Genomic DNA, 26,281 nt, shown 5'->3' with positions numbered 1-26,281 from the left:
GTCACCAACCACCAAATAAAGAATAAAATTCGTTCTTTTGTCCATTCGAAATTTCTACTTTGGAACAAGCACCTAGCTTCACTGTCAGACAGACTGACTGACGGACAATTGAATTTAGACCTTTCAAAGGTGCTTTATTAAGAATTAATTTAAATACATAAATAATAAAAAATACTATCCATTTAAACAGAATTTGACCTCAATATTAATGTAACTAACAAATATATTTATTGCGGATATCTCCAACATCACTTTGACTGCACGTTTGGCGCGGTGCCTGGGCAACTGGCTGCCGTGCAACGTGTCGCGGGTTCGATTCCCGCACGGAACAACTCTTTGTGTGATCCACAGATTGTTGTTCCGGGTCTGGGCGTGATGTGTATGTGAACTTGTATGTTTGTAAACGCACCCACGACACAGGAGTAAAACCTAGAGTGGGGCAACGTTTAAAAAAAAATCTGTAATGTAATTACTCCTATAAGTAGCAACTTTCTTCTTCAGATAATAATATTGGTCTCATACTATCATTCTTCTCTCCAGATATAAGACAGCAGAACAAGAATGGGAGGTGCTCCCCACGTACGACAGTCCGGCGGCGAGGTTCGCGCACTCCGCCGTGTTGTATGGACACGAACTCATCGTGTATGGTGGAGTCGTCATATCTGATGAGCCGGAGAGAGGGTGAGTGTTATACCAGCTTTCATATTTTTTAAACGTTGCCCCACATTAGGATTTTCTCCCGTGTTGCTGCGTTTACAAACAAACAATTTCACATACATACATACATATACACAGACACCCAGACCCGAAACAATTTATGGATCACATAAAGAATTAAACCGTGCGGGAATCGAACCTGCTACAAGCTGCGCGGCAGCCGACTGCTCACCCACTGCATTTGCAAAATTCACAGAAATATTAGTTTTTGACGTTTTCGAAAAAAGTATTGATTTTGAATAGTTAGTAGGAAACTAGCCTATTGCTAAGTCTACAAAATGGCTATAATATATTGTTAATTAAAACCAATCTATTACAGCGGTGGCCTGGCAGGATTGGAAGGTCGTGCAGGAGAAGTCACGAATGAGATCTGGCGCGTCCGCCTGAACAGTGAGCGACCACAGTGGCACAATGCCACGCCAGTCACCTGTTCCCCGCATAGACAGCCGCCTCTGAAGCATTGTGGTAAGTTTATGTGGACTTTATTACACTATTTTTTTATGATAAACGAGCAGACGGATCACCTGATGGTAAGCAATCGCCGTCGCCCATGGACACTTGAAACACCAGAGGCGTTACAAGTGCGTTGCCGGCCGTATCGGGGGTTAGGAATTTAAGGGTTGTTGGGCAATCGGGGATTGGGAAGGGGGTAATTAGGCCTCCGGTAACCTCACTCACAAAATGAAACACAACGCAAGCGTAGTTTTACGTCGGTTTTCTGTAAGGCCATGGTATCACTCTGGTCGAGCCGGCCCATTCGTGCCGAAGCATGGCTCTCCCACACTTAAAACACTATATTAGTTTTAAATTGTATTTCAAAGGGCTGTGTTTATTGTGAACCTTATTGACATTGTATTTATTTATTTTATTTATTTATTTATTTACAAATTTTTACATATATAACATTACAGCTTACGCCAATACGTTATACAGCCAATAGAATAGTTAACGTTAAGATACAACTAAAAAACAAAACAAAAAAAAAATACACCTAAATAGTAATTAAACATAGACAAAAAACATAAACACAAAAAATAAACATATCTATAACATATGTATAAGGTTTTGATTTAGTAAACAAATGTTTAATCATTGTAATAAGCTAATATGGCCTTTATTAGCCATAGCAATAGGTTTAAAATTAAGTGAATTCCTAGAATTTACCTCTAGTGTCATCAAAACTTCCTTGTTTCTTCTTACAGGAGGTCTCCACGTGTCTGGTCACACCGCTGTACTGGTCTACCTAGGAGTCACCAAGAAACCCGTGATGCTGGTGTTCTTTGGACATTCGCCGCATTACGGGTACCTACATTTGGTGCAGGTTAGTATTGTAATAATGTATTTCATTCAACAGATTATATATTTTATACAACTTCAATTGCCAATAATTCTTTTGGTTTTCTATGTAAATACTGCATCGTGATATATTTCAATTTTTGTTAACGTGTTTTTATCAATACCACTACAGAATTGAGAAAAACAGTATAAGTCTAAGTCTTTAAAAACATGCCTTATCATTGTCATCATTCTATCAGCTACAAGACGTTCATTGCTAAACCTAACTCTTCCAATGACTTCCAGATATCCAGCTTAATTGTTAAAAACATGGTTTATGCCTATCCGAAATCTTTAAGACCACAGTTCACACAACACAGGGGCTTCTTTAGTCACCTAGTTGCTACTATACCCTGTGCGCTATAACAAGGTGCGGCTGACAGATGCCAGTATGACGTTGACGTCTCTCTTTAGGGATGGACATTAGAAAAATGTTTTTTTATCGCTATCGATACTCGCAGCATACATTTAATTCTCTTGATTTTTTTTATTAAATGTGTGTGTTATTTAGTTGTGCAGTCTAACTACGTGTATATACTTGTCAAAATAAATATTTTATGACCGAGCCCTGAGGTGTTTCAGAGTTACAGTTTTACAGAACCGTGAAGAAAACAAGGATATATTAGTTTGTATATGTTAGATTAAGTACCACCACGCATTATCAATGGCGCCGGAAATGTCTAGAAAAATGCCTACTACATATTTCTGCTCAGATAACGTCACTGTGGTTTGGGCATAGAGAGCCGCGTCTACAGTGGATTTACCCACATAATTAAAGGTTTTTTAAGAATGATAATTGAACGACGCACGATTTTCGTTTTTTATTCTAAAAAAACATCGACTACCTATCCATCGTAGCCGTACATCCCAACACTAAACACGACTATGGCTTTACGTTATACGCATAACACTTTACTTTATTTTTCATTTCATTAGATTTTAATCGAATACTAGAACATTCCGGTTGGTTTTAATTTAATTAACTACGCATCCGAATGATTTAACATAATACGAATGTGATACAGCTAAAATATTAAGGCATAATTTTTAAATCGCAGCAACTTTCAAGAGTGATACGAAACGTTACTGAATCTGTCAGCCGCACCTTGTTAGAGCGCATTAGGTATAGATGATACGTACGTACATTGATAGAAAGACGTGCAAATGACAAAAGCTTGTTGTAGTCTGCAATTGTTAGGGCTCAGGCCCCGTCTTACGATTTCTACTGTATTTCTCCGTTCTATAGACACAAGTGCGAGCATTTTGTGTAAACACATCCTTATTGTGCTATTGCCACTTTTAAAAAATGTTGTATTTGTGTGTCCAGGAGTACTACGTGGACGAGGGCGTGTGGGCGGTGGCGGCGACCCGTGGCTGGGCGGCCCGCGCGGGGTTCGGGCACGCCGCGGCCTGGGACCCGCTGTCGCGCCGCGTCTACCTGCACGGCGGGCTCGTCTCCGAGTCCGAGGCCACGCAGGTACACTACCAACACCTTTTTTATACAATAAGCAGACAAATCCCCCCTTTTTTTTTGAAGGGGGAAAATCATCCAATGACTTCTCCCGCCTTGGGCGAGGCGAGAGGGAGTGTCAGACTCTTACTGACTAAAAACCACCCCGTTCCTTCTCCTGCTTTTCGAGCCGGAGCCCCGGTAAACCCGCTAGGTAGTCCGCAGCTCCGGATCAGGCATCAGCCCTACTGGGCCCCATCTGTGGTGGTCTGATGGCTCTTTAAGGGGCGCGCGTGGAACGCGACGCGCCGCACGCACGAGACAGATGACCCGGGGCCTTAGTTGCAAGAGAGACGGAGCTATACAACCTACATAGCTCCGTCCCTCTCGCACTGCTCAATGATCGACCATTCTGGCACAATTGTAATAGCAGACTAAGGCCCCTGATGGTAAGCAAACGGTGCCCATGGATGCAAAACCCGAAGATTAAGCCTCTGGTGTCCTTGCTCACACGTGGAAACTATCGTTTTCTTTTTATTCTCCTTTAATAATATCTTCTGATTTATTTCGTTGCGGGATCCAAGACAGCCATTGATTTCCCTGGGACGCACCGAACTTCAATGTTCCGGTGTTTTCATGGTTATATCTACTGTAGAGCCTAGTTTATAGAAGTTGTAACCGTAATGGGAGGATGTGGCGGGCGTGTCCCAAACATTCCTCACTCACACAGCAAAACAACACTGTGATTATTTCACACTAGTGTTCTGTAAAGCCGTGGTATAACTTCATTAGAGTCAATCAAGCATTTCCAGAGTATAGCTCTCACACACGTAAAAATCTCACTTCAAAATCAGAAAATGTGGATCTAAATACTTTGCAATCTGTAACAGTTAATATAAAACGTTTCTTCTATTTTCAGGCCCCATCAGCGTCGCTCTTCGAGTATGATCCAGAACTAAGACTGTGGCGCCCTCTACAGTCGGCGCCGACACCTAGATATTTACATACTGCTACGTTTATTACACCAGGTAAACTTACTGACACTATTTTACTGAATTCTTTTATGGGATAGGGTGATAAACTAGCAGACGGATCACTTTTTGACGGGTGCTTTTCCACCAAAGATGTGCTATGTAACTATGCTATGAAGATATAATGAATGAAAGTGTAACTATGTGACCGTTTACACTGATACTAAGCTATGTAACTGTGCGATATGCAGTGTATCGATAGTAGGGAAGCCATCCATAGCATGCATCTTTTCATATAAAAAACATAGCTAAGCTGAGTCCGTTTCCACCAGTGCTAAGCTATGTGCCAATGAATATGCTTGATGGACGCCAAACGCAGCCACAGCAAAATAGCGTAGCAAATCTCTGGTGGAAAAGCATCCTTCTGGGGATTGTAGATTTATGAATTTGGGCATATCAAGAGGAAGATTAAATTTAGTCTACGATAACCTTATTTACACGCAAAATATCACGCTCTGGTTGTTACACGCCGGTTTTCTTTGAGGCCATGGTATCACGTTCTTCAATAATTATTGATGTATTGTTTATATTCCGCAGGTGTAATGTTAGTGTTCGGCGGTAATGCCCACAACGACAGCGCGGCGGCGCTAGTGGCGAGCCCGGCCGCGTCCAAGTGTTACTCCGCCGGCGCGCTACTGTATGATGTCAGGTAAATAGACTATCTATTACTTCTTACTAATATTATAAACGCGAAAATTTTTTACTTACGGACACGCTCGACTAGTCGAAGGAATTTATTTACTTATTCATTTATAAACAAAATGACATCTTACAGCAAAATCCAATACATTATTTAACCTAATTAATAAAACTAGTATATTAATATTGACTGTTGGCGCGGCTGCCGCGCAACGTGTAGTGGGTTCGATTCCCGCACGAAACAACTCTTTGTGTGATCCACAAATTGTTGTTTCGGGTCTGGGTGTCATTTGTATGTGAACTTGTATATTTGTAAATGCACCCTTTACAGGGGAAAATCCTAGTGTGGGGCAATGTTTAAAAATAAATTGGAAAACGAGAAATTTTGTAACTTACGGAGATGCTCGACTAGTTCCGGGTTACTGTAGAACCCTTAATCTAGAACTACTGAATGAGAATGTGTATTACAGAGCCATCCGACTAGTTTCGGATGATTTCGGGGCCCGTAATGATAAACTGCTGGGTATAAAAGTGTATATCAAGTGTACGAATGTGTAATGCCACTATGTTTGTGTGTAGATGCGGGGTGTGGTCTGCTGCGGCGGGGCCGGGCGCGGGGGCCCGCGCGGCGCACGCTGCCGCCGCCATACATACCAAGGACAGGCGGGCCGTGCTCATACATGCTGGGTGAGTCACTCTTATATTATGTGTATTTATATCATTGATATTTTGTCCTGTAAGTTTACATACATGCATAACCTCACGCCTGTCTCCCATGAGGGTAGGCAGACACAATGGAACGCCAATTGCTACGATTCTTACATACCTCTTTCGCTTCATCAACAATCATCATGTTTTGTACTTGTACTAAATAGGGATTATGGCTTGATCAAAATATACTCCTTTCAGACGAGTTTCTAAAGTTCTTATACTTCCATTATATTATTAATTTTAATTCGAAACTTAGCTAATATAACAATTAAAATGATATTTCATCCATAAAATCACAGTCATATACTTACATACAAAATGATAAAGAGTAAAAATGTATGGGAGTTGATAAATACATTGTACCCTCACATTTGGTACATAATTCAGTCTTGACGATGCTTAAAATACACTAACTCAACATTCTTTATAGAAATTATAATCTTTTCTCCATCATTCACTCAACTATCAAACCACACAATCAACTTTAAACCTAATCCCCACTCATCAAAGTCGACATTCCCCCAACAGATTCGACGGCCGTCTCCGTTCGGACGCGCTAATATTCGAGGCGGGGGAGGGCTGCACCCGCCACACGAGTGAGGCAGCCTGCCTTACTGCCGCGCAACATACTGCCATAGCTTGCGTCTGGAGGGCTAGGGATAGAGCTTGTTTGCCGGTAAGTATTATTTAAAACCTTTATATTTAAGGGTCCTACCAACTAAGTGTACCCTTAGTATGAGTTGGCTTTACGTTTAAAGTAATATAAACGAAAAAGCGTATGGGGCTCTGATTGGTTGGTTTATTCGAGCCGGCCGATCAGAGCGCCGAATGTCATGCTGCTACTGGATATAATATAAAAAGATGAATTAAAAACATTTTTATACCTGACTAGCAAACCCGGCGAACTCCGTTTCGACAATGCTATAAAACTCACGTAGCCCGAGACGTTTCCAACAAATACAAAACTGTGGAAATCGGTTCGTGCGTTCTGTTGTTATAGCGTTAGGAAAGAAAACCCGACTTATTTGTATATTAGCTACTTCCGCGCGGTTTCACCCACTCTGCTCGGCTCCTGTTGATCGTAGCGTGATGTTCTATAGCCTATAGCATTCCTCGATAAATGCACTATCTAGCACAAAAATAATGATTCAAATCGGACCAGTAGCTCCGGAACTGCGGACTACCTAGCGGGTTACCGGGGCTCCGGCTCGAAAAGCAGGAGAAGGAACGGGGTGGTTTTTTAGTCAGTAAGAGTCTGACACTCCCTCTCGCCTCGCCCAAGGCGGGAGAAGTCATTGGATGATTTTCCCCCTCAAAAAAAATGCTCCAGAGATTAGCGCGTTCAAACAAACACACTCTTCAGCTTTATATATTAGTATAGATTATAGACTATCCTATCTTTGTGTAGTGTTATTAAACCTGTAATGTGTATTGTCTGTTATAGTTGGAGGAAGTGGGTTGGAAGGAGTCATTCGACGGCACGGTGAAGGCGTGCCTCACGGAACCTAGGTTTGGTAAGGGTAAGCATGTTGCTTCATTATATTCTTTTATGTTCAACATGAAGATACACTTTGGACGAAGCACCTAGCTTCACTGACGGACAGACTGACGGTCTATTATTTATTTCTTTATTTGTTGACGAATGTCGTGGTGATCGAAACCTACCAACAGCAAGTACCAATGTGACTTTCCGAGTTATATTTACTTTCTAAGATTGTTTAGACATCACTGAGTAACTAATAATATTTTTCATTTAATTCTTCGTGAGCGAATTCAATATTTCGGTGTTTTCATGGTTGTATTGTATGTATTGATCCCCCCGTGCAGACGAGGCCCGGTGCGCGCAGGCGGAGTCGTGCGCGGCGTGCACGGCGGCTCGCTGTGCGTGGTGCGGGGCCTGCTACGTCTCCGCCATGTACTGCGTCAGGCACACGCACCAGGTACACCATCACTACTGGATATTTATTACATTTCCTAAACAAAATCTCCTCCTAAGTCTCTTGATCTTTTCACACAGTAAACAACAATTTTATAGTAGTAGTCTCTCTTTAGGGATGGACATTAGAAAAATCTTTTTTTATCGCTATCGATACTCGCAGCATACATTTAATTCTCTTGAATTTTTTTATTAAATGTGTGTGTTATTTAGTTGTGCAGTCTAACTACGTGTATATACTTGCCAAAATAAATATTTTATGACCGAGCCCTGAGGTGTTTCAGAGTTACAGTTTTACAGAACCGTGAAGAAAACAAGGATATATTAGTTTGTATATGTTAGATTAAGTACGACCACGCATTATCAATGGCGCCGGAAATGTCTAGAAAAATGTCACTGTGGTTTGGGCAGAGAGAGCCGCGTCTACAGTGGATTTACCCACATAATTAAAGGTTTTTTAAGAATGATAATTGAACGACGCACGATTTTCGTTTTTATTCTAAAAAAACATCGACTACCTATCCATCGTAGCCGTACATCCCATCACTAAACACGACTATGGATTTACGTTATACGCATAACACTTTACTTTATTTTTCATTTCATTAGATTTTAATTGAATACTAGAACATTCCGGTTGGTTTTAATTTAATTAACTACGCATCCGAATGATTTAACATAATACGAATGTGATACAGCTAAAATATTAAGGCATAATTTTTAAATCGCAGCAACTTTCAAGAGTGATACGAAACGTTACTGAATCTGTCAGCCGCACCTTGTTAGAGCGCATTAGGTATAATGATCCGTTCCTCTACTTTATACTGCTGTATTACTGCAATATTTCATTATGTCTCATAAGATAAAAAAAAATATAGATCAAAGACCTTTACTTAAACTTTGAGTACTTACAATAATTGGCTAGAAAATACAACATGGATTAGCAGTTACCAGAGAAACATTTCGGAGATTGAAATACTATTAACATTAACAATACTCTCCTACATACAAAAACTCACTTGTAACAACATCCCCCCTCCCCCCTTCCAGATGGCGCTATCAATAGAGGAGTGCGGGTCGGACAGCGAGTCCCCCCGCGAGGCGTGCGGCCGGTACCACTCGTGCGCAGCCTGTCTGGCGCATCAACACCATCATACACATGTCCGTACATACACACGTATAGTTTCTTACGAAATTTTATTAATTATCGTCGGCAATATTTTAGTGCACTCCCTCTCAAAAAGTCAACAACATGTCTGTGACTTCTCTAGTGTTATGGGTGTCCAATTGTCCATTGACAGCTCGGGGCCTGTAGCCGAATGCCATTTAGCGCTTGTCTACTTGTAGAATAAAAAACTAAAATTATATGCGATTGACATAAATTTTGACATTTGTAAGTGTAGTATTATTGAGTTTTTACTCTTTACTCTTTCTGTAGACAGGCGCTAAAATACCATTTGGCTACAGGATTCGATCATTTACTAACAGTTAAACAGTACCCTTAGTACGAGTTTGCTTTACGTTTAACGAAATCGAAATGTGAGCGCGTAAAACACTTTGATTGGTTATTCGAGCCGACCAAGGACAGGATAGGTTTACTTACATTGGTTTTTTTCCTCCAGGGATCTGAAGAACTAAGCCAGCGGGCTTGTTTTTGGGACTACGACACTATAAAGTGTAAACCTGTTAATTCATCAGAAGATATAAGGTACGTTATACACAAATTCTTCAATTTTTCCAATAACATTCTAGTTAAGTATGTTTTAAAATTGTCGGTAACTTTCGTAACTACCATAACTCATAATATCTCTTACATATCATACATACTCTTGTACAATATAATGTACTATTTATTTTGCGTATATGTATATGTATATTTGCGTATTTTAAGTATGGGAGAGCCATGCTACGGCACGAATGGGCCGGCTCGACCGGAGTGATACCACGGCCTCACCGAAAACTGACGTAAAACAACGCTTGCATTGTGTTTCGTTGTGTGAGTGAGGTTACCGGAGGCCCAATTCCCCCTTCCCAATCCCCGATTTCCCAACAACCCTTAAATTCCTAACCCCCAAAATGCCAACAACGCACTTGTAACGCCTCTGTTGTTTCAAGTGTCCATGGGCGGTGGTAATTGCTTACCATCAGGGGCCTCAGTCTGCTATTACAATTGTGTCAGAATGGTCGATCACTGAGCAGTGCAAGAGGGACGGAGCTATGTAGGTTGTATAGCTCCGTTCCTCTTGTACTGCTCAATGATCGACCGTTCTGACACAATTGTAATAGTAGACTAAGGCCGCAGGTGATACGTCTGCTCGTGTACCATAAAAAAATATATAATAAATGTTTATTTTCTTACTACAGAAGCGTGGCGGCGGCGGGTCCATGCAGCGCGCCATGCTCCACGTTCCAGACATGCGCCAACTGCACCGCGGAGGAGTGTATCTGGTGCGCCTCCGCGGGACGGTGTGTCGATAAGGTATATTGGACTAGTTATTTGTGTTTAATTGTTTGTTTGTGGTGTCATTACCACTATTATTTCTTCTAGTCCTTCTAGGTTAACAAAAAGTGGAATATTTTGTATATAAAAGTATCTATAATATAGAAAATCTTCCAAAAAATAATGTAACAAGGTATCATAATTGAATTGTCAGGTTGGTTAAAGACTTTCACATTCATTCTGAATAATTTCATAGAGTTAATGTTTTATAGGTTAAAATATTAGTTCTTACTTAACTTTGACTGCTCGTTTGCCATCCTCTATTACATGGGACTTGTAACACACATGCTGAAAAGTGGACGTATATTGTATAACGGCAATATGTGCCGTAATGTGCACCCCTTTGGGGATAAAAGACGTGACAGTGCATAATTGTCTTTAATTAAATACAATTCATAGATTATGTCAATTAATTAATTCTCATATCTCAATCCCCACCTCAGAACGCATACGGCGCATCGTTCCCCCTGGGGGGGTGCCGCGCGTGGTCGACGTCGAGCGGGTCGGGGGGCGGGGGCGCGTGCGGCGCGGCGCGGGGCTGCGGCGCGCACGTGTCGTGTGCCGCCTGCCGCGCTGAGCCCGCCTGCGGATGGTGCGACGACGGGACCCATACGGGCCGCGGGGTCTGTCTGCCGGGGGGGGCGCGCAGTCCACACGCGCCCCGGGTCTGTGCGCAGCATCGGTGAGTCACAAAATATAACTTATAAATACAATTTTTACATTCTATAATACATTCAGCGTCAGAGTTGCAGCGGTATGGGAGGTTGTGGAGGGCTTTTCCCAATAAAAAAAAAATCTATAATACATTTCTGCTAAAATCAGCATATAAATTGGGCAACTTTTGAGAACTGTACTGAATAAATCCAATTTACCATTTATCAACTCCAAATAACAGACTTTGGCCTCATATACGAAGACTACTGCGTCATCGCTCGCGCAAACACTAACACAATATATGAGCAATGTACAATAGATATCCGACACGCCACATCTCTGTAAACGAGGTCTTATACGAGTATCAATACCAAATAAATTAATATAATATTATCGGCTTATTTACGTAACTGTTTAACGAGGAACTCGATTAGTTTTAAGCCATACTAATGGTGGTAATGCTCAGCCACCGTCTCTGTTGAAACAGTACTTAGTATCAATATTGAGTGTTGATATAAATAGCCCATTACTAAAGTTATAATCCTAAATAGCCCCTTACTAAAGTCATAATCCAATGTCCACAGATGGCACTTCACAGCGTGCCCGGCGTGCCAGTGCAACGGTCACAGCGTGTGCCAGGGGGGGCGCTGCGTGCAGCCGTGCGCGGGCCGCACCGTGGGGGACCACTGCGACCTGTGCGCGCCCGGACACTGGGGCTCCCCCTACAACGGGGGCGTCTGCCAACGTACGGATACTCGCTATTTTATTATTACTTTCATGTTGATTTCAGCTAAACTATATGTCTTGTTGTGAACTAAGGACTGCCTTCAAGGGAAAGGGGGAGGGGGGTCATAATTCTTAGGCTTGAGGGGATCGGGTACGCAGTAAGACCGCCAAAAGTGTCAGTGCACCACCCTGCAGTTGACTGGTAGAGAATGCCATTCGGCATTAAGCCCGCCTTTGTTCGATTGTACATAGGGTGTCAAATTTCAGGGATTGGTCGCAGCTTTGCGTCATATCCCCCTAAGGGTTACCTTGAAAAAGACAGAAAAAAAAATGCTTGGCCATCATTTATGCGACTCGATTTAAGTAACTATGTAATAATGCCTTACCATTTTAATATTTTTCATGCAGCGTGCGAGTGCAACGCGCAGGCGGTGGCGTGTGCCCCCGACTCGGGGCGCTGCTACTGCAGCACCAAGGGGCTGGCGGGGGACCGCTGCGACAAGTGCGACAATACCAACCACTACCACGCCGACATCTACAACAAGGGCGCCTGCTACTGTACGTTATATATATCTACTGCTTATATATTACTAGCTGCTACTGCAGCACCAAGGGGCTGGCGGGGGACCGCTGCGACAAGTGCGACAATACCAACCACTACCACGCCGACATCTACAACAAGGGCGCCTGCTACTGTACGTTATATATATCTACTGCTTATATATTACTAGCTGCTACTGCAGCACCAAGGGGCTGGCGGGGGACCGCTGCGACAAGTGCGACAATACCAACCACTACCACGCCGACATCTACAACAAGGGCGCCTGCTACTGTACGTTATATATATCTACTGCTTATATATTACTAGCTGCTACTGCAGCACCAAGGGGCTGGCGGGGGACCGCTGCGACAAGTGCGACAATACCAACCACTACCACGCCGACATCTACAACAAGGGCGCCTGCTACTGTACGTTATATATATCTACTGCTTATATATTACTAGCTGCTACTGCAGCACCAAGGGGCTGGCGGGGGACCGCTGCGACAAGTGCGACAATACCAACCACTACCACGCCGACATCTACAACAAGGGCGCCTGCTACTGTACGTTATATATATCTACTGCTTATATATTACTAGCTGCTACTGCAGCACCAAGGGGCTGGCGGGGGACCGCTGCGACAAGTGCGACAATACCAACCACTACCACGCCGACATCTACAACAAGGGCGCCTGCTACTGTACGTTATATATATCTACTGCTTATATATTACTAGCTGCTACTGCAGCACCAAGGGGCTGGCGGGGGACCGCTGCGACAAGTGCGACAATACCAACCACTACCACGCCGACATCTACAACAAGGGCGCCTGCTACTGTACGTTATATATATCTACTGCTTATATATTACTAGCTGCTACTGCAGCACCAAGGGGCTGGCGGGGGACCGCTGCGACAAGTGCGACAATACCAACCACTACCACGCCGACATCTACAACAAGGGCGCCTGCTACTGTACGTTATATATATCTACTGCTTATATATTACTAGCTGCTACTGCAGCACCAAGGGGCTGGCGGGGGACCGCTGCGACAAGTGCGACAATACCAACCACTACCACGCCGACATCTACAACAAGGGCGCCTGCTACTGTACGTTATATATATCTACTGCTTATATATTACTAGCTGCTACTGCAGCACCAAGGGGCTGGCGGGGGACCGCTGCGACAAGTGCGACAATACCAACCACTACCACGCCGACATCTACAACAAGGGCGCCTGCTACTGTACGTTATATATATCTACTGCTTATATATTACTAGCTGCTACTGCAGCACCAAGGGGCTGGCGGGGGACCGCTGCGACAAGTGCGACAATACCAACCACTACCACGCCGACATCTACAACAAGGGCGCCTGCTACTGTACGTTATATATATCTACTGCTTATATATTACTAGCTGCTACTGCAGCACCAAGGGGCTGGCGGGGGACCGCTGCGACAAGTGCGACAATACCAACCACTACCACGCCGACATCTACAACAAGGGCGCCTGCTACTGTACGTTATATATATCTACTGCTTATATATTACTAGCTGCTACTGCAGCACCAAGGGGCTGGCGGGGGACCGCTGCGACAAGTGCGACAATACCAACCACTACCACGCCGACATCTACAACAAGGGCGCCTGCTACTGTACGTTATATATATCTACTGCTTATATATTACTAGCTGCTACTGCAGCACCAAGGGGCTGGCGGGGGACCGCTGCGACAAGTGCGACAATACCAACCACTACCACGCCGACATCTACAACAAGGGCGCCTGCTACTGTACGTTATATATATCTACTGCTTATATATTACTAGCTGCTACTGCAGCACCAAGGGGCTGGCGGGGGACCGCTGCGACAAGTGCGACAATACCAACCACTACCACGCCGACATCTACAACAAGGGCGCCTGCTACTGTACGTTATATATATCTACTGCTTATATATTACTAGCTGCTACTGCAGCACCAAGGGGCTGGCGGGGGACCGCTGCGACAAGTGCGACAATACCAACCACTACCACGCCGACATCTACAACAAGGGCGCCTGCTACTGTACGTTATATATATCTACTGCTTATATATTACTAGCTGCTACTGCAGCACCAAGGGGCTGGCGGGGGACCGCTGCGACAAGTGCGACAATACCAACCACTACCACGCCGACATCTACAACAAGGGCGCCTGCTACTGTACGTTATATATATCTACTGCTTATATATTACTAGCTGCTACTGCAGCACCAAGGGGCTGGCGGGGGACCGCTGCGACAAGTGCGACAATACCAACCACTACCACGCCGACATCTACAACAAGGGCGCCTGCTACTGTACGTTATATATATCTACTGCTTATATATTACTAGCTGCTACTGCAGCACCAAGGGGCTGGCGGGGGACCGCTGCGACAAGTGCGACAATACCAACCACTACCACGCCGACATCTACAACAAGGGCGCCTGCTACTGTACGTTATATATATCTACTGCTTATATATTACTAGCTGCTACTGCAGCACCAAGGGGCTGGCGGGGGACCGCTGCGACAAGTGCGACAATACCAACCACTACCACGCCGACATCTACAACAAGGGCGCCTGCTACTGTACGTTATATATATCTACTGCTTATATATTACTAGCTGCTACTGCAGCACCAAGGGGCTGGCGGGGGACCGCTGCGACAAGTGCGACAATACCAACCACTACCACGCCGACATCTACAACAAGGGCGCCTGCTACTGTACGTTATATATATCTACTGCTTATATATTACTAGCTGCTACTGCAGCACCAAGGGGCTGGCGGGGGACCGCTGCGACAAGTGCGACAATACCAACCACTACCACGCCGACATCTACAACAAGGGCGCCTGCTACTGTACGTTATATATATTATAGTATTCTAATAGTATCTGCCATGGCTTTAATGGCAGATAGTGTTGTGTTTGAATATTACAATCGTAAATACAAGTGATTGATTATGAGTAATTATTTGTTTCTTGCAAAAATTATTCCAGGTTGAGTTTGAGTTTATATTGACATTTGACACCTACAATAAGGATTGACCGCAAAAAGCTCTGCACAGAGAGGAGTGGAAGGAGGGTAGGAAGGCTTTGCCCTGAAGTGGGACGACTATGGCTAAAAATAAAAATAAATTGAGTTTGTTATGAAAATCTATCTCTTTCATTGACGAAATGACGCATAGTGCGTATTTGTTAACCACTTTAGTATAAGCACATAGCTTAGTATCAGTGGAAACGTTCACATGTTTTCACAGCGTAGCTATTAAATCCTCGCTGCATACCTACATAGCACATCTCTGGTAGAAAAGCACCCTTAATCTTTTGCCCTCTACCTTAATTGATATTCTATCTCTCTCTCCCACAGATGACCTAGCAGTAGACTACCAGTTTACCTTCAACCTATCTAAGAAGGAGGATAGGCACCTCTCAGCAATAAATTTCCGGAATGCCCCTGTAAAGCCAGATGTTGACGCGGACTTCAGTATAACGTGTTCAGCCCACGCAAGGATGAACCTCACTGTGAGGACGAGGAGCGATCCCTCTGAGAGGATGCTGTTTAGTGATGTTAATTGTACTAGTTTTAGGTTTAAGTAAGTATATGTTTTTAACTGTTTATTAGTGTTGGAAGAATGCTTTTTTTTAAGTGGGGGGGGGATTCATCCAATGACTTGGTAGGCTAGGTGAGGCTAAAGGGAGTGTCATACTCTTACTGACTAAAAATCACCCCGTTCCTTCTCTTGCATTGGGAGAATGCTTCAGTTATATTTTTCTTTAGCAGCTATTTTTTTTTTCTTTTTTGATTGTTGCCCCACACTAAGATTTTCTCCTGTGACGTGGGTGCGTTTACAAACATACAAGTTCACATACACATGACACCTAGACCCGAAACAATAATTTGTGGATCACACAAAGAGTTGCTTCGAACCCGCTACACGTTACTTGGCAGCCGGTGGCCCAGTTTATAGGCCTAACGTGCAGTATTTGTACAATATACACCCACTTTTAACCATTAGTGTTATAAGTCCCATGTAATAGGGGGCGCACCCCCTATTACTATTGCCATATACTGGACACAATTCCAGACTTCGTGCTACTACTGAGAATTTTTTTTATGTTAAATGGCCCGACGTTTGGCCGCTATCTCGCCTGATGGTAAGTGATGATGCGGCCTACGATGGAGCACGTCTGCTCATAAGCAACCTATTCACTCGGGCTTTGAAGACACCCAGGTTATACCCATCAGGAAAAACAGACTGCCCGACGCGGTATTCTAACCCTTAATAAATGATGATGATTATACTAAATTGAACCTTATTCCCACAGATTCGCGAAGTCAGAGCACGCGTTTGGCGTAGAGGACAACGTGACGCTTACGACGTTTTTCGTCTACGTATATGACTTCAGGCCGCCCCTGTGGATACAGATATCGTTCTCTCAGTACCCCAAGTTGAACTTGCAGCAATTCTTCATCACATTCTCCTCGTGTTTCCTGCTACTGTTGCTCGTAGCTGCTGCCTTGTGGAAGATTAAGCAGGTTTGTAGCTTGTTTTGGTGGTTTTAAGGCCAGTTTATGCTTAAATCGATTAAGTTTAGGTTTACTAATGTAACTGACGTCTTGGTGGTCCGCAAAAAACAACAAAAATTTATTAGCATGTGCGCGTAAAGTTTCATATAACCTAATACTAGTCTTCTGATAATGCGCCGCTGCTAACAGCTGATCAGCTCAAAGCACGCGCGCGCGAAATTTTGTTATTTTGTTATTGTGATAAAAATAAAACTAATGAGTTTACAAATAAAGTTTCTTTGGGAATGTTGTTGGTAATCAGGACTACAATCACGTGTTTAAATATCGTTCACTAATTATCAGACACCATATATTAACCGAACTCAATCCTAAATCTATGGATTTAGATCAATTTTTATATATTACTTGTATGGAGTTTAATATCTGTCTATTAGTCATGAGTTATTTAAAAATGATCTCTAATAACTCGTATTAAGTTTTGTTATTGTTTTGGCAGAAATATGACATGTACAGAAGACGACAGCGTCTGTTCGTGGAGATGGAACAGATGGCGTCGCGGCCCTTCAGCCAGGTCTCCGTCGAGCTGGAGAAGGGGGGCGCCGGTAAGTTAGCTGGAATTTAAACCTTATTATGTGTGTGTAAGGAACTATTTTTTAACTTTTTAATGTAGCTGTCGACAATGGCAGGTTATGAGTATGTCAAAACGCGTAACATATTAATAGTGGTCACTGATTCTGATTTCACCAGCAGACATGCAGCTGATTATTTTAATTATTATTTCAAGAATATAAATATTGAACTTTAATTCTACTTAAACTGCTGTTGTGTGATTTCACTCACTGCTCAGCTCCTACTTATCGCAGCGCGATGTCTTTATCATTAACTAGACAATTCGCCACAAAAATAATTATTGAAATCCAACTAGGAGTTCTAAGATTAGAGCATTCAAACAAAGCCTTTGGATTTTTCATCTGCACTGCTCAGCTTCTATTGATCGTAGCGTGATGTTTTACAATGTCCTGACCTTAGTCGATAAATAGATTATCCAACACAGAAAAAAATATTCAATTCGGACCACTAATTCCGGAGATTAGCGCGTTTGTAGTGTGTGTGACACCTCGCGCCTATAAGTAGAGTAAGTTAGTCGTATAAGGAGAGTCAGTCAGGACACAAACAAACTCTTCGGTAGTATATATGGTATAGATGAGTATATGTCTGTATATGATGAGCTATGTCCCCTTGCAGGAGCGGGCGTCCCAGCTCCGGTGGCGCTGGAGCCGTGCCGCGGGGGCCGCGCGGCCGTGCTGTCGCTGCTGGTGCGGCTGCCGACGGGCGGCACGGGCCGCGCGCCGCCGCTGGGCGGGCTGGCCGTCGCCTCCGCGCTCGTCACGCTAGGGCACCACGCCGCGCCGCTGCCGCACCACAAGCGGCCCAGGCATCACTGACACGGTAACTACCTTCTAATAATCAACATCATATCGTCACCCTCCCGGCTAACTGTCGTAACTACAAATTGATGTTTTTCCAGGGCAACCGTTTTTCGGTCGGGCGTTACAGTTAAATTACTGTAGATGCGTTATTTGTGGCTTTATCAATGAATTAAAAAGTTTTTTTATATAGGTCTTGGCTTATTCTTTAATTTTGTAGTCGCCCTAAAGCCCTAAGCTACCTATTAAATGTCAGTGCAGATACGTCGGTTTGTGAGATACGACAGTTAACGGGGAGGGCGACGATATCAGACACAAGATGTCCAATGCTAAACATAGACCTCCCCAATCTACGTAGCGGATTTATCTGGGCTCCAGGTAGAAAATCAGAAGTAGGAACGGAGTAGTTTTTGGTCAGTATAACTCTGACACTACCTCTCGCCCAAGGCTCGAAGTCATAGGATGATTTCCTCCTCTTAAGAAAAAGGCCTCCTCCAATAACTTCCAGATAGGCCGGTTGGAAGCGACCTGCATCCAGCCACTACCTTAACTATAGATCATCTATCCACCTTGTTGAATAATATAATAATGATTAATTACATTTTTAATATGAGAGAGAGTCACAGACGACTTTACGAGTTTCTGGAACTCCAACTAAAAGCAGAAATAGCAATTTGGCATTCCCTTTCGCTTTGCCAAGACGGAATGAGATATTTCAACATCTTCCACCAAAAAAGGTATTATTGACTAGTTAACTGACTATGATATATCACTACAATCGAGCGGGCCTGTTAAACTATAAATTATCATCTTCATAACTAGCTTCAGTACCCTTAGCACAAGTACCAATCAGCAGCTTGATCGGTTAGTTTATTCGAGCCGGCCAATCAGAGCGCCGAACTCGCTCTCGTTACCATTACTTTAGACGTAAAGCAAATCCGTACTAATGGTACTGTTCAAAATTATTCCTAACTCATAATAATTTAACATCCTTTTTCCATTGTTTCAGATACAAACACCATTTGTATATAGACAATGTATGTATGTACTGTACATAGGACACACGTAGTGCATTGCTCAAAGTGTAACGTTTTGTAAGTAAATACTCAGTTATTGTATTCGTATGACATTATGAGCCCGATGGTCGACAGATGGCGTGATACATAAATTAACATGGTAATTTTTTAGCGATACAATTTATATTTTGTTTTTTGATTTGGTGTTTAATTGAAACTGGATTTTCAGGCATTTTTTGTTGTATATGAAAATGTTTTTTATTATTATAATTGTTTTGACTCACTCCCTACGGACTCGGACTAATAATAAATGGTGGAAAGTGTGTGTACATTGGCCTACCCCTTCGGGGATAAAAGGCTTGACGTTGCATTCTGTCATCTGTTACTCACGTAAACTGTATTCGAAGAAGTTCGACTAGTTTCAAACTATGATTGGGGCTCACAATCATAAGCAGTAAGCGCTGTGAACGACGCCGGCGTCGCTCAGTTTTTTTTTTATATAACTATTTCTAATCAAAGCTGATGTTTGATCCAATCCAGTTTCGATTAAACACACATTTCTAAGGTACAGATACAAATTAGATATATTTTGTAGTGTTAAAATACGTGATAATTTATTTAAAAAAGTATATAAGTAGGACGCTTAATGAATAACGCTGATTTTCTAACTGTTACTAGATAAGTAAAAATGGTATAAATAAAAAGTAAATAATGATAAAGACTGCTGTTTCAAATTAAAGTTGTTGATTCTCAAGTTAGTGATGAAAAAATGCATTTTTCGATAAAATTGTGTCGCTAAAAAACTGATTTAAGGGTCTAATGTTAGTAATGGGAAATATTTTAAGAGGTTTATGAGTTGAATCTTGTCTCCTTGATTTATTTTTGTTAAATAGTCAAAATAATGTATTTTATTTTATTAAAAATTCATTTCATTCTAGATCACTTTGGAAAGTATTTTTTAAGAATTTGTCAGCAATCTATGTTCTAATAACAGTACCCTTAGTACGAGTTTCCTTTACGTTAAACGAAACCGAAACGAGAGCGCGTTCGGCACTTTGATTGGTTGGTTCATTCGCGCCGAACAATCAAAGTGCCGGTCACTCTCTCGTTTCCTTTAACGTAAAGCAAACTTATACAAAGGGTACTGTTTATTCTATAGATTAAACGATGATTTTCAAGCCATAATATTGGTAATGTTTAACCTCCAAAAACATGTAAAATAAGCTAATCATTCAATAAAAATATTTGTATTGTTTAACCTCCAAAAATGTGTAATGATAGACCTCTTAAAATATTCCCCATTACCAACACAAGTACCTAAACAAAACACACACATACACACACGCGAAACCCATAAACGGCGTCATAAGTATAAATGAATATAAAATAAAACAAATTTTGTATAAAAATGAATACATATATAAAAAATAATTAGTAGTTATGTAAGTAACGGTTAACTTAACACTTCCATTATAAAAGAAGTTGCCAAAATACTCTAATGTGACACTTTAAAACGTTACGCACGTTTAGTATGCTAGTTACTGATGCATTGGACGTATGTATGCACTTTCGATGTGTGGGGAGATGGCGGTTTATTGTAAAAGAAATAGTATAATTTTTGGCTTGAGAAAATGTGAGACTAGAAGAAATTTCTTAGGCTAGTTTCCTACTAGTCAAAGTCTATGAATTTTGTGTGAAATAGTGCTTTATGGCGTCATCAGATTTCTACATCAAATAGTAAATTTAATTTTCTATGAATTTTGTGTGAAATAGTGCTTTATGGCGTCATCAGATTTCTACATCAAATAGTAAATTTATTGAAATATCTTGCAAAATTCGAAAATTGAGTAGATCATTAAATCTTAATTAATTCTTTTGTATTTTAAAATGAGATTTCACTTCAAAGTGGCTTGCGAGCAGCTAGCTTTGGCCAAACATTTATTGACGCACTTTATTTAAATCTTTGTTTTTAATACTTTTTATTGAAATCAGTAAAAATTCAGTTAGTATGTAAAACCGTTTTTTATTAAACTTTGCCTTTTTAGTCGGCGTGTTTAAAAACATACAATTTCACATGCACACCCCGTCCCGTTACAACAATTTGTGGATCACACAAAGAGTTGCTCCGTGCGGGAATCATCTCGGCTCCCGCCACACTTTGAACGGCAGCCGGTTGCCCAGCCACCGCACCAACTGTGCAATCCAAGTCAAGTAATGATCTGCAAAAATGGAAATAATCTCAAAATATCGATACATAAAATCGTCATCTTCCCACAAATCACTAAAAAGTCGTTGCTTTAAAAAAAATCGACTGCGTTCGTAGAATTAGGGGTTGATTGCATTTTTTTATTTATATTTTTCATAGTTATTATTTTTAAGGGCTTCTAATGATTACTAGTGTGGTTTGTCGAATCGATAAAATGAAATAGAGGTGGGCGAAATAAAGTTTTTTATCGATAAAAAGTATCGATTTACAAAATACATCGAATGGCGGTTTGAGACGTTGAAAATAGGAAATGAATAAAAATAAATGTATTTAAAGAATAATGTATCATTCGGCAGACCATACTAGCTAAATCGAGGTAATTACCTAGTGATGTCACGTTGTAAAGGTTGACAAATCGATTCTAATGTAATCGATGATCTATCGATATTTGTAATTAATATGATATTTATTTTTCTTAATGAAATTAGAATATTTTAGCTAGCAAATTGAATGCTTGCAATGTTTGTAATAAATTATATGTGATTGAGTTTTTTAAGGAACATTTTAATTCTTACTTTATGTATAATTTTTATTTTTAAAATGTAAACGAATCGCAATGAAATTAATTTAGTTATATAAATGAAATTATCATCTCATAATGAATTACTATGTTTTTAAAATGATAAAGGAGTGTATATTATGTGTATGAAAATGAAATGGACTTTTAAATGGTGGAAATAAATGCTAATAACTATGATATGAAAAAGAAAATAATGTAATTTCACACTTATATGGTTTCAAAGAACCATCAGACAAACACAGATGGGGCCCAGTAGGGCTAAGCCTGACCTGAAGCTGAGGACTACCTAGTGAGTTTAACCGGCTCGAAAAGCAGGAGTAGGAACGGGGTGGTTTTTAGTCAAGAGTCTGACACTCCCTCTCGCCTCACCCAATGCGGGAGAAGTCTTTGAATGATTGTCCCCCCTCCCCCTAAAAAAACTTATATCACTAATTATATCTCCATTTTGTATGCAGAAACAGCATTTTAATAAATAGAATTGAAATGTTCCTTTGAAAAATTAAATCCAAAAAATAAAAGACAAATTACATTTGACGTAAAAATGTTTGCGTAATTTTTGTGTATTTTTTTTTTAATTCAGTTGTTCTAAGTTTGTATGCGAAAAGGACAACGATGTAATATAATATGCGTATCATCACACTGTGTTGTAGGTTTATAAGGTAGGTAGCGATAATGCCTTCTTCTATGAATTTGTGAAATTATTATTTGGTAATAGCTGTTGCCTGCGAGTTTATCCGCGTAGAATAATGAGTTGAATTTTGTATTTCAGAATTTCTAAAATACAAAATTGTGTCTAAAATAAAAGTAAGCCTAAATTACTCCTTAGTACATCAGCTACCTGCCAATAAAAGTCCCGTCAAAATCGGTCCAGCCATTTCAGAGATTAGCGAAAACAAACAGACAGACAAAAATTGTAAATAATATTACCTATTTTGGTGTATATATTGCATGTACTACAAACGGACACTACAATTTTATTTATTAGTGTTTTGTATATTAATGGTGATGCATTTGAATTGAGATAGGTAGTTGAATCTTGTAGAATGAATTTGTAATTGAATGAATTGACCTGTCTGCCATGGGGCAGAGACTATGGAATGCTAATTGCCGCGATTCGTACCTCTTTATCTCTCGCTTCATTAAAACTCAATGAACTTATGAATAATTAAAAAGAAAATAACCTATAAACCTACAACACATAGAATAAAATAAGTAAATAAGTAAGTAAAGTTATTTATCTATACGTAAAGTCACTATTATATATAATTAGATGTAAATAAAGCAGCTTATATATAAGACTATTATATAAATATTTTCATTACGACTGACATGTAAATTGTGTAACATATATTATGATGTTTTGTTCGTTCGTTCGTTTGTTTGTTTGTGTGTGGATGCATTTATTTTTATTGTGAGTTTTGTACTGGATCTTGGATATTATATAGATGTAGGATGTTTTGTGACTTTGTTCGCGTGAGTAAATGCCTTAATAATGGCTAGTTTGAACTACTTATGTTATTTTATGGGATAGGAGGCAAACAAGCAGTTGGATTACCTGCTACCCATAGTATGAGTTTGCTTTATCGAAACAAGAGCATGTTCGGTGCTTTGATTGGCCGGCTCGAATAAAGCAACAAATCAGAGCGCCGAACGCGCTCTCGTTTCAATTACTTTAAATGTAAAGCAAACTCATACTAAGGGTACTGATGGTTAGCGATCAGCGCCACCCATTATGGAGACTCGCAAAAACATTTTAAAAAGGAATACGCTCTTTTCTTGAAGAATTGAAGGTCGTGTTGGTTTGCAAATATGGCCGACGACAACTCCTTCCACAGTTTTGCTGTGCGAAGCAGAAATTATTAATGTTTTTCGGCTCACTCACGTAACTATTTGACGAGGAACTTGACTAGTTTCAAGCCATGCTAGAGGCGCGTCGCGCTGCTATTCGACAGTCGCCGTGACGCGTATCACGACTGCTCATGAATATGAATGAGCTTTTAACACGGCTTGAAACTAGTCGAGCTCCTCCGTCAAACAGTTACGTGAGTTAGCCTGAAAAACATAATTTAGTATGTCTCATGAAAGTTATAATATAAACACAGTTTTTTAGTTAATTCATTAGTAACAATCACACAACAATAATCTAAATGTAGGTACAGTGACAATATTCGGTCTGTGTATAGGCATTTTATTTTCAAGATGGCGGCTAAATGTCCAAGGTCCTGCAACAATATTCACAAACAATTTTGTATTATAGCCTTAGGTGTTAAAGACGTATTTTATCTAAATAATAATTAATTATAACGAGCTAAATTTGTACGCAACTTAATAAATCATTTTTAGTCCAACATAAATATTTTTATGCCTTATTTAGTAATAATAATTATCATTATAATTAATTAAAGAGATATCATTAAAGTGATCCTGTAAAAAGTATCATTATTCTGGATATTATTACGTAACGTAAGTGTAACTTTTTTTCGTCTTTTTTTTACTTTTTTATTGTGGCAACTTTGTCTTGTGGTTGGTCATTTTGCGAAATGCCCTAGTCAAACTTCCAAATTTTTTTTTTACAAAATAACTTTTTTAGGTAATGATCTCAAAGTATCTATTGGTAGCTTGGAGACATGATAATTTTCACTAACTTTTAATCAAATGTCAAAATTGAAAAATATTCTAACATTTTAATTTGAGGACTGCATGTCAAGCTACCCAAGACAATCGAAAATATTTAATCGATTTTCAATCTTATACCTTTGTATGAAAGTTCAAAATCCGTTAAAAACATCAGTGTAGCTTGACCTGCTTCTCTGCTAATATTTTGTAAACTTATTTGATTCGTTGGGCAAGTATAAGCTCTCTATTGCATGCCATTATTGCCCAACTGATGAAAAAGTATAAAAAAAACAGCTTATGGCAACTAACCGTCAATAGTAATTAACTGAATGAGTTAGATATTGATAAAAGTGCTTTTAAAATATGTTGCGTTACAGTATGATTTTCTAAGATATTGAGAAGAAAATATAATATGAATCCAATTCTTACTTACAGTATTCCATCTTTCTTTCTCTGAAACAGTAACAACATATTATTATATGTTTCGAGGCAAAATAAAGATAGTATTCTTTTGCTTGTGTGTGAATCATATTTAAATAGCATCAATATTTTAAAGCATTTTTGTTCAACGTCTTAACATTTGCAATAAATGATTTAAAATTATTAACTAAATAATTGGATGTCAACTAAGAAGTGACATATTAGTACCGTCATGGAAATTAAATGAAAAATTATTATTTAAATAGTCGTAAAACGAGGTGTATGCAATTCAAATGGTGAATAGACATAAGAATGTCATGAATAAATGTCAGAATATGTATCCACCCCTCTTTTGTATCTATTCACCCCTCGAATTCTATACACCCTGGTTTACGGTAATTGATTACTATTGTAATATTATAACGCTTGTATCGCTTAATTTCAAACTTTGACCGGCAATTTCACATAATAACCTAAAATGTAAACATCACAAGTACCTATGTTTATTTCATTTTAAATTAATATCTATGTTTTTATAGGGGCCATCCATTAATTACGTCACACGTTAAGGGGGAAGGGGGTTGACAAAGTGTGACTTTATGTGACAAGGGGGTAAGAGGGGTGTTAAATTTCGTGACGTCACATTTCAATTATTATAATCTCACTGTTAAAATCCAATCTTGGAACTATTACCGAAAAACTAAAATAAAATATTGTGATGTAAAATTATAAAATGTGTCGTCACACTAGGGAGACCTCCCCCAAGTCTCACATATGTGACCAATTGTGACAAGGACGGGGGAGGGGGTCAAAAATCATGAAATTCGTGTGACGTAATTTGTGGATGGCCCCCTAACATGTTAAAATGAACATGCATTTATTTAAATTTAATAATAAAAATCTCACTTATTAATAAAAAAACGTTCGAATAATTTAGATATGACAATGTACTGTTTTAAAAATTTAAATCTTTTAAATTTAATTTAAATAATTGTTGTTAATTTTTTTTTATTTTCAATTTTATATGAAACACAACATTATATTTTGCTTTAAGTTAGTATTTTAATTTATAAATATTATATAGTATTGTATGTGTAAGTGAAATACAGTGTTAAATAATTATTTTTAAGATTTATTTCAGTTAATAAAAAGATTTAAATTATTAAAACAGCTTTATTTACTTTTGACTTTTATTCCAAAAATAAGTTTATT

At 40.1% G+C, this 26,281-nt stretch overlaps 1 protein-coding gene across 3 annotated transcripts in view; it reads left to right on the top strand.

Moving 5' to 3' along the window:
* The window catches only part of LOC118270607 (attractin-like protein 1), a 30,657-nt gene extending 9,677 nt beyond the window's left edge, over positions 1 to 20,980 (top strand). The window contains exons 6-26 of one of the 3 annotated variants that reach the window (XM_050697932.1): positions 541 to 681; positions 1,037 to 1,182; positions 1,920 to 2,038; positions 3,380 to 3,529; positions 4,422 to 4,530; positions 5,071 to 5,182; positions 5,752 to 5,859; positions 6,412 to 6,559; positions 7,328 to 7,397; positions 7,711 to 7,823; positions 8,870 to 8,980; positions 9,442 to 9,527; positions 10,184 to 10,298; positions 10,763 to 11,001; positions 11,558 to 11,718; positions 12,108 to 12,257; positions 15,644 to 15,869; positions 16,603 to 16,813; positions 17,301 to 17,406; positions 18,050 to 18,253; positions 19,241 to 20,980. In XM_050697932.1, the coding sequence (XP_050553889.1) occupies positions 541 to 681; positions 1,037 to 1,182; positions 1,920 to 2,038; positions 3,380 to 3,529; positions 4,422 to 4,530; positions 5,071 to 5,182; positions 5,752 to 5,859; positions 6,412 to 6,559; positions 7,328 to 7,397; positions 7,711 to 7,823; positions 8,870 to 8,980; positions 9,442 to 9,527; positions 10,184 to 10,298; positions 10,763 to 11,001; positions 11,558 to 11,718; positions 12,108 to 12,257; positions 15,644 to 15,869; positions 16,603 to 16,813; positions 17,301 to 17,406; positions 18,050 to 18,249 (2,821 nt within the window). In that variant the 3' untranslated portion in view covers positions 18,250 to 18,253; positions 19,241 to 20,980. Of the gene's footprint in view, positions 1 to 540; positions 682 to 1,036; positions 1,183 to 1,919; positions 2,039 to 3,379; positions 3,530 to 4,421; positions 4,531 to 5,070; positions 5,183 to 5,751; positions 5,860 to 6,411; positions 6,560 to 7,327; positions 7,404 to 7,710; positions 7,824 to 8,869; positions 8,981 to 9,441; positions 9,528 to 10,183; positions 10,299 to 10,762; positions 11,002 to 11,557; positions 11,719 to 12,107; positions 12,258 to 15,643; positions 15,874 to 16,602; positions 16,814 to 17,300; positions 17,407 to 18,049; positions 18,254 to 19,240 lie in introns of those variants that run through there. The other 2 variants (XM_050697931.1, XM_050697933.1) reach the window with 2 other exon arrangements.
* Positions 20,981 to 26,281: the final 5,301 nt, after the last annotated feature.

Source organism: Spodoptera frugiperda, chromosome 13, assembly GCF_023101765.2.
Source record: "Spodoptera frugiperda isolate SF20-4 chromosome 13, AGI-APGP_CSIRO_Sfru_2.0, whole genome shotgun sequence".
NCBI classification, from domain to species: domain Eukaryota; kingdom Metazoa; phylum Arthropoda; class Insecta; order Lepidoptera; family Noctuidae; genus Spodoptera; species Spodoptera frugiperda.
Note: the sequence above shows the minus strand (reverse complement) of the source record. Positions and strands in the feature narration are given on the sequence as shown.